The sequence below is a fragment of the Moschus berezovskii genome, chromosome 5, assembly GCF_049115385.1.
Source record: "Moschus berezovskii isolate FMDL1 chromosome 5, NW_MosBer_1.0, whole genome shotgun sequence".
Taxonomy (NCBI): domain Eukaryota; kingdom Metazoa; phylum Chordata; class Mammalia; order Artiodactyla; family Moschidae; genus Moschus; species Moschus berezovskii.
In genome coordinates this window covers 99,114,508-99,123,744 of record NC_142464.1, presented here as the reverse complement: position 1 = coordinate 99,123,744, position 9,237 = coordinate 99,114,508, and the positions used below count along the sequence as shown (strand labels likewise).

General features: G+C 46.0%; 1 protein-coding gene across 3 annotated transcripts in view; it reads left to right on the top strand.

Annotated features, from left to right (window-relative positions):
* The first annotated feature begins 3,629 nt into the window (after positions 1-3,629).
* BTC (betacellulin) overlaps positions 3,630-9,237 on the top strand; it is a 52,075-nt gene continuing 46,467 nt past the window's right edge. For all 3 annotated transcript variants that reach the window (XM_055434649.2, XM_055434648.2, XM_055434647.2), the window contains exon 1: positions 3,630-4,002. In XM_055434649.2, the coding sequence (XP_055290624.2) occupies positions 3,939-4,002 (64 nt within the window). In that variant the 5' untranslated portion in view covers positions 3,630-3,938. The remainder of the gene's footprint in view (positions 4,003-9,237) is intronic.

Sequence of the window (9,237 nt, the reverse complement as noted above, 5' to 3'; positions counted from 1 at the left end):
TAGCCCTAGTACAGGTGGCTCAGTGGTAAAGAATCCACCTGCTAATGCATGAGATGCAGCTTCTTTTCCTGGGTCAGGAAGATCCCCTGGAAGAAGAAATGGTAACCCACTCCAGTATTTTTTGCCTGGGAACCCACGGACAGAGGACCCTGGTGGAATACAGTCCATAGGTTTACAAAGAGTTGAACACGACCGAGCACATAGATCATACTACTAATTTTTAATAATCTACAATGCATAGTTTATCATTACTATAAAAACATTATATTCACCATTAATATTTCTTTTTATTTACCTACTCTTTTGAGTTAAACAATGTTAATGACCTCTAGGAAATCTTCCCATACCTTGAATACCTTAAAGTTATAATTTGGAGGATACATGCTGATCTTGAGTGGATATGTACCAGAATTTTCCTGTCTACCACCACTGCTGTGTCTATTTAGGTGTTGTGTCCCATAATAACCACAATAACCACAAATGCCCAAAATAGCTACAAGTTTATTTTGTCCTGTCCAGAGGAGAGAGAGAGGAGTGTCCCCACTGGAGGCCACTCTGTGTGGAAAGAGAAAAATTGATGCTTAAAGGAATTCAAAGGCACCCAACTAAGATTCTGAAGGGCTGGTTAGACCAGCTTAAAGGTGGCAGAGGAAAGACACCTTTCAAGAAATCCCTGGCTTGAGGATTCTGAGGACACAATTTCTACCTTATAACTCTGTTGTAGATTTGACTCATTCTTCTGAAAGGTTGTTGCTGAACCACGAAAAGATTGCAAGATTCTTGGCCTCCTAAGGAGGAGAAGAATTCAATCCTGGGCCAGAGACGAGGCTTAATTGCCCACAGCTTTTGTGTAATAAAGTTTTATTAAAGTATAAAGGAGCTAGAGAAAGCTTCTGACACAGGCATCAGAAAGGGGGAGAAAGAATACCCGCCCTGCTAGTTTTTAGCTGGATGTTATATTGTCAATAGCAGTCTGTTAATGAAAGAAAGGAATGTCTTTAAACTCAAAATGGCACCAGGCCCCTCATCCAAAAGATGTATTTTGGGGTAATCTTGGCACCAGAGGAGTCATCTTGGGCCATAAAATGATTGACTTGAATCTTGTAGAAAGGCAGAATACCATACAAATAGTTTCGTTTACATAGATTAGGGGAACAATGTCTGAGTATGACATAATGGTTTGTCGAGTAGGTTCTGAGCCATTAGGGGAACCGACTTGAGACAGAGTCTGGAGTAAATGCATAGTACATTAACATAGCTTAAGACAAATATTTCCATAAGAAGAATGCATTGGTTAACTCAAGGTTTGAGAATAGTTAACTTCAGGTGGAATCAGGTGTCATTACAGCAATATAGTATTTTAGGAGAAACCTCCTTTTAAATTGGTATGGAGAAGGGAAAGAAAAAAAAATGTATCACTAGTTTGTTTCCTCCTGCTGCTTAAGAGAGAGAGAAAACATGTTTGACACTTGCAGCCTATTTCCTCCGTTTGGAGATCCCTGGCCTTCCTGCCTGTTAGCCTCTCACTTCTCTTAGTAACAGCTCAGTTTATAATCTAAAGCATTGAGACACACCTCAGTTACACAAATGAGGCCTCGTGAAGGTCAATTCCTATCTCCTACTCTTCCAAAGTTAGTGGTTGGAACCCAGATTTACCTTTCCCCATGGTGGGTGAATTGAGAGAGAGAAAAAGAAGGAGGAAGTGGATGGGAAGGAGAAGAAGGGGAAAGAGGAAGGGAAGAAGGGAGAGAAAGGAGGAAGGAAGTCCAAAAGGAAGGCAGGCAAGAGGAACGAAAAGAAAGAGAAAGTTCCTTGATCTTCAAGAGACTGAATCTTTGGTGCCAGGAAATTTGGAAGGCCTACTCTCCGGAGTAGTTGTTTTACTTCTGGCAGTAAATAAAGCCCTTAGGAAAGGTTATTAATTTATCTGGTCTAGTTAATATACTGAAGTACACCATTTCATACTCCACTGGCCTGAAAAAGTTAATTTCATACCATCTGAATGGCATGAATGGTGACCATCTATGCCAAGTCTTGGTACTTTACAACAGTCAACAAACATTTGGTATTTTTTTGCTTCAGTTCAGTTCAGTTCAGTCGCTCAGTCGTGTCCGATTCTTTGCTTAGGTTTGTTTTATTTTTTATTAGTATCTATGGAGAAGGAAAATAAAACAGTAAGGTTCGGTTGAGGATACCATGACAATTGTTGGCTAAGGTGCCATCTCGGACTGAAAGGTGCCTTAATCTAGGGCCCTGATCCAGAGGGAAGGAGAGAATATTAGATAGGAAAAGGGAAGGATGGAGACGGAAAGAAGGGAGATGATGTGAACCCCGAGCTTCCTGTGCTTTTGCCCTTTTGATCTGGGGTGCAGTAACCGCCTGTCTCACAACCTTGAATTTTCTGAGCCTCATGCCTGCCCTCCCAAAGATGCTTTATGAGCTGTCGTGTGGGGGCTAGAATGGGATTCTGGAAATGAACAACTGATTTTTATTCCTCTGGATATATTGGTTGCCTGCTGCATTAAAACAACGTGAATTGGTTTTGAAATGAAATGTCATTTATGAAAGAAAAGCACATAATAATTTATTTAATTTAAACAGTGGGGAGGAAGGGGAAGATATCTGAACTGCATATTTTATGTAAATGAATGTTTATTGGACTTTGGGATGCTATAGAAATAAACTTCTGTATTGAAGGGGTGTGATTACACATATTGATCTTACAGGAGGAGCATAGATCAGTATGAAAACTGCTGCACCATTTAGTTATTTTGGAGAGGAACATATTAATCATGTAAGGTAAAATTGAACGCTGCTTTTGTCTTTGAAAGCTGTGAGGGTGCCTTTGTGTTCCAGAAGATGCTTGATGCTGAGACGTCAAATCCCACCTCTCCTTCAAGAATAGGGGTGTTGAGACAGAGAGAGTGCTTGACATGCTGGAGGCTTTCTCCTTATTCTAACAGATCCATTTTGTTGTTGTTCAGCCACTAAGTTGTGTTGGACTCTTTTGCAACTCCCTTGAACTACAGTTCATGGAGCTTGCCAGGTTCCTCTGTCCATGGGATTTCCCAGGCAAGAATACCTGAGTGGGTTGCCATTTCCTTCCCCAGGAGATCGTCCAGACCCAGGGATCCAGGAGAGTTCATGAATTAAATAAATGAAAATGCAATGAATAGACGAGTAAATGGAGATGTAAAAAAAAGTATGTGACATTCTTAAAGTAGCTCCCTGTGAGGCCAAACTCCCAGATACTCAACTAATTATATACGGAAAAGAGAAGCTTGTAAATTGGCAAATGCCTGAGGTTAACCGCAGCGAGTGTTGGCTCTGGTCCGTCCAAGACGCCAACAATCGGCTGAAAGAAGAGAAGCTGGAATTCCAGAGCGGTCCGGGGCTCTGATTCTCGCCCGGTGGGCTCCGAGAGTTTAGAGCCGGCCTCCCCCAGGGCCGCCCGCAGGCCCCGCATCTCGGACCCCTCCAGGTGCCCTCTCTCGGTTCCCTCCCAACCTCCTCGGCTTCCCCGGGGGAGGGAAACGAACCGCCAGGTGCGACCCAGCAGGGGGAGTGGGTGAGCCGGCCCCAGGGCAGCCCCGAAGTGTCCCGGCGTGTGGGTGTGGGTGTGGGGTGACTTGGGTGGGAACGGCGTGGAGGTCACCGCAGCGAAGTCCTGCGCCCGCTCGGCGGGGTGTGTGCGCCACGGGAGCGAGGATAAATAGGAGGCTCCCTCCTCCCGGCGACACTCGCCGAACCTCGCGGCCGCCTGACCTGGGAGTTTGCCCGCGCGGTAGCCCGGGTGCCAGCCTGGGGAGTAGTTTCGCTTCCTGCTGGCTCCCGGCATTCGTTTCCAGGCACCCGGCCGGGCGCTGGCGGCTCGGGAAGGGGGCGCAGGAGGAGGCGGGAGGCTCGTCTGGGGGCTGCCCGGCCCCGCAGCGCGGTCGATGGCCCGGGCCGCCCCGGGCAGCGGCGCCAGCCCCCTGCCCCTGCTCCCGGCCCTCGCCCTGGGTAAGTGGCCGCACTGGGCACTGGAGACCCGGGAGGAGAGTCTCGGGTGGAGTCGCAAGGAGGGCAAATCTTCCGCGCTGGCGTTTGGACTGGGAGGGCGCCCTGGGGCTGGCATGGGCGGGTCGAAGAGCTTGCACGATTTTGGGTAGCTCGAGGATCCGGCAACTGGGCACCTGGGGCTGCACCTGCTGCCGCGGCCCTGGCCCCAGGGGGCGGCCCGAGGGCGGTAAGGATCCCGCTGGCGGGCGCCGAGCGGAGGGTAGGGGCGCAGGTGCCCGCCAGCGAGGAGTGGTGGCAGGGCAACCCACTAAAGTGGGAGCCTGGGAGACTAGACCGAGAAGCCATCCCGAGGAGGAGGAGGAAAAGGAACTCATTGACTGGCGATGCAGGCCTTCGGGAGTGCGGAGCCTGGTGGAGAGCTATTTGCCTGTGTGTGCGCCCTGGGCGGGTACTAGAGGTAGGAGGGGGAGGATCTCGGAGGCAGAGGGAGCTGAAGAGGGCCCGAGAAGAATTATTACACTCCCTTCTTGCTGGCCAAGTTAGAGGGAACAGGAGAAGGGAAAAAAAGAAAAAGACTCAACTTTTGAGATCTTCTGGGTCTTCTATTGCTGGTAGGGAAGCAAAGGAAAGGGAGATGAGGTATTTCACTGAGGGCTAGTACCACTGATGAAACGCATAGGTGCTCCACTTGGAATATATGATTTCCTATTTTAAGGAGAAATTGCAGAGAGGACTTTTCTTCACCTCGAAGGTGAAACCTGAGTGGGTAGGTTAGGGACTACTGGGTGTGGTCACCTGCTAGGAGGGAAGAGTGGTTAGTGGAAGGAGTGGCAGGGTGCTTGGGACTCCCTGGAGGCTCTCCTCACCTCCTTGGGAGTCAGGGCTGGCAGAGAGGGAGCTGCAACTTTGGATGCTGGCGACTTTATACAGCTGGAAGCAAGGCTCCTCTCGCCCTCCAGTATGGGAAAGTAGCAGGAAGACACTCAGGTGGGAAGATCCTACTACTTCAAGGTGTCCCCTCTGCATCCTGATCTTTGAAGGTAGGGGGTGAAGGCAGAGGGATGGGCAGCTAGCAATATTCTATAGTCCTGGCTGGGACGAGGGGGAGGGACATCTGGACTTGGGGCACCGATGTGACAGCTGAAATGTCTATGTGAAGAGCACACTATCTTCCAGTCTGGAAAGGACTGGGCTTTCCCTTAAGGAGGAAAAGAGGTGGGGTCTAAATTAAAACTTCCATTTGGCTGTGTTCTTGGAGTAAGATTGGTGCCTAAAAGGTGTCATGGCCTTGATTGGAAGTAGATCAGACTTAGACCATGGTTAGAGAGAAAGAACTGATTTGCAGACCTTGCAGAGGGAGAAGTCAGAAACAATTTAGAGATGAAGTGATGTGGGGAGTGAAGAAAGGCAGGGAGCCTGAGAGGTAGGGCTAGAGACAGTACTATGCTGTTACCAGCATCACCTGGGTGAAACTAGCATTCTCTTCCTCTGTTTATCTGCTCTGTCCTACTGTCAAAGTGTTTATTGAGAATCTGCTACAGTGAGCAAGATGCTAGACATATGAGAATGGCGGTGGGAAGAGGACTCAAGAAAGTCTTAAAACATGATTCTTGACCTAAAAGATATGTGTTAAATTTAGGAATACAGGACTAACAGATATGAAACAATAGGCGAAAATGTCATGAAACTGGAGAAAGGAGAACTCAATAGGGACGAATGGAACAGTGGAGATGCTGCATGGAGGACGTGAGTGGGTTACACTGGAGCTTGGCTGGGTTTGAAACAGTTAAGACAGAGGGAGGGCCTCCTGATGGCTCAGCTGGTGAAGGATCTGCCTGCCAATGCAGGAGACCCAAGAGACACAGGTTTGATCCTTGGGTCAGGAGGATCCCCAGGAGAAGGAAATGGCAACCTGCCCCAGTGTTCTTGCCTGGAAAATCCCATGGACAGAGGAGCCTGGTGGGCTACAGTCCATGGGGTTGCAAAGAGTTGGACACGACTGAGCGTGCGTGCATACAAACACACACACACACACACACACACACACACATGATTTGAAATAGTGAAGAGAGGGGCAGGAGAAGAGGGAAAAGTATTTACCAAAGTGTTGGTGATGGGAATGAGATTAATTTCCTGGAGTCTGCCTACCAGAAAGTAGAATTGATGAGAGGCAGACAGATTATGAAGAGCCAAAAGAAACCAGATTAAAATATTTTGACGAGTCAATAAACAGTTAAACATACACCATCATAGGTCTTGAATACCGAGTGATATAATGCAAACGATGATTTAAGGAGACAAACCTGGCAGTGGGGTTCAGTGTGAGAGGAGAGGGGGCCAGAGTACATGATTGTCTCATAGACATAATCCAGGCAAGAACTGATTAGGGACAAGATTAGGGTGGTGTGCCTGCAGAAATGGCTACAGTAGAACTGACTATTCCAGGTTGATGGGCATTCTTCCCTATTAACTATCACATGGTGTTTTTTAATTTTGTTCTCAAAACTTGTCAAAAGGCAGAAATGAAAAAGCAAAACCGAACAGAACTCTAATCCAGTGCTGTTGTAACTGAGGGTAAGCTAAGTGTGCAACTGCCTTGTTGAATGTTTGGCTTAGCGAATTGAATTCAGTCTCTAGATTCCCTAAGAGGCTCCACTCCTTGCAAAATGCCAAAGGATGTAATTTGTTGACCTCAGTGTTTCCATTAAGTGGTCCTATTTCTCTCACACATACTTAATTTCTAAGTCTCATTCCTCATTTAAGTCACATGTTATTTTATTTACTTCTTGAAAAGAATGTGAGCAATGGCTTGTGTGATATTCTAGGGTGTGTGTGTGTGTGTGTGTGTGTGTGTCTCATAGCAAAAGTGCCTTGAGAGCTGGCAGTGAACAGACATGAGACCTGGTTCCAGCTCTGCCATTCCGTGACTCTGAGATGTCTGTAAATTACAGTTTTCTGGGCATTGTTTTTCTCTTTCTGTAAAGTAAAGGGGTTGCTTTAGATGAGACTAAGGTCCTTATCAACTTGACACTTCGCTGATCTTTTTAAAAAATATTTATTTATTTGGCTGCACTGGGTCTTAGCTGCAGCACTTGGGATCTTTGATCTTTGTTAGACATGTAGGATCTTTAGTTGTGGCATGTGGCCTCTTCTTAGTTGAAGCAAGTGGGATCTAGTTCCCTGACTAGGGATCAAACCTGGGCCTCCTGCAATGGGAGTGTGAAATCTTAGCCACTGGACCACCAGGGGTGTTCCAACACTCTCCTGATCTTTAACCAACATTTCTCCTGGGAATTTAAGAGAAAATCTTTCAACAATAACATTTAATTTCCATTTACTTGTAATGGATCTTTGTTTCCTATAAACTTTATCTTTACAAAAAGAATCATACATGCTCCTTTCTTTGATAAATATGGTAAAAGGGCAATAACTTTGTTTAAAGTGTTTTTTTAATTTTGAAGAAGTTGGATTCCTTATAAATTTCTCCTTCTCATCCATTGCTCTAACAAACTAAAGCTAAAATCCTAACCAGTGAAAACGGGAAAAAATGCTTTATAAAAAACAGTGAATGAGTTTTAACGTCAAAAATGTGTTCTTCTCCTTATAAACATCTACACCATTAATATATGTAAGTTGTTTTTTTCTTCTCGAAGATATGAATGTATTCATGATGTAATATCTGACTTTCAAGCTGTAAAGCAGGTAGGTGGCAGCAAGTAAAATTCTCATTATAGAAAGGAAGTAGCTGAGGGCCCACACAGTGAGGATTTTAGGATTTACCTCTTCAGTTATGCTTTTTGGCTTAGAAAAGGCTTGGGAGTTTTTTTTTTTTTCCTTTTCAAAAATTCCAGGTTTCATAGGTCACACTTGCATATTATCAAGTGTTACAAATCAAATTTTGCTATTGCTCCATTCTCAGTTGTTGTGTGGAAACTCCCAAATAACTCTGCAAGAAAGACCCCAGTATTGTAGACAGGCTTTGTTGTGCCCACTGAAAGTGGCTCCACCAAAGCTCGGCCTGCAGGTATCTGTGCTAAAGTCAAAGGTGCCCAGAAAAGAGAGTACCTGTGTCTGTCCACACCCCTGGCATTGCTCCATCTCTGCTGAGACTGCTTGCCCCAGTTCCGTGTGCTCTTCAAGTCTGTGGAGAGCCCAGTGGGAAAGCCTCCTTTTGCTTTTTCGCACCCTCCCTGTGGCTCAGATGGTAAAGAACCTGCTTGCAGTGCAGGAGACGGGGGTTCAATCCCTGGGTCAGGACGATCCCCTGGAAAAGGAAATGGCAACCCACTTCAGTAATTTTGCCTGAAGAATCCCCATGGACAGAGGAGCCTGGCAGGCTACAGTCCATGGGGTCGCAGAGTTGGACGTAACTAAGCGACTAACACACACACTAACAGTAGTCAGCTCATGTCAGGACACAGGCATGAATACCACTAGGAGCCTAGGTTAGGGGTGAGTCCGTGAAACAGGTACCAAACTGAAGCCTGAGTCACCCATCTAAGCCATGATTATCAGCTTTGGCACAGTGGTAAGGAATCTGCCTGCTAGTGCAGGAGACTCAAGAGACACAGGTTCAACCCCTGGGCCGGGAAGTTCCCCTGGAATAGGAAATGGCAACCCCTTCCAGTATTCTTGCCTGGAAAATTCCATGGACAGAGGAGCCTGGCTGGGTTATAGTTCATGGGATCCCAGAGAGTCAGACTTGACTGAGCAAAGGGGTATAGCACGTTGTTAGAATTAGTGTCTTCCTAGGGCGGTCCAAAGCCAGAATCTGAGCTGCAGGCAGTTTAAGCTTAAGCCATAATCCTGATACACTTCCAAATTTGTAGACAAACCCTTGGATCCACAAAGAATCCATATTCTAGTTGGTCAAGAGTCTCCCAAAATAAAATTTAAGAGGAAAGCAATCTGATTAAAATGGCCATACTTTGTGTCACTAATGATTGCTAACTTGCTCAGGCATATTTGTATCTTAAAAAAGGAATCTTGGTAGCTCGCATGAATCTGTACTTGCTATATTTTTTTTTAAAGGAGATTTTTTAGATGGTTGGAGAGAGATGGGGTATTTCATCTTAACTAGTATCAGTTAGGCAATAACCTACATTGATTATCAGCAACACCAAGTCAAATAGCCAAGAAGTAGTTTTATTCATTCGTTATGTTTGTTTTTAAAGGATATGTAGTATAGTATTTGCGGAGAAGGCAATGGCACCCCACTCCAGTACTTTTGCCTGG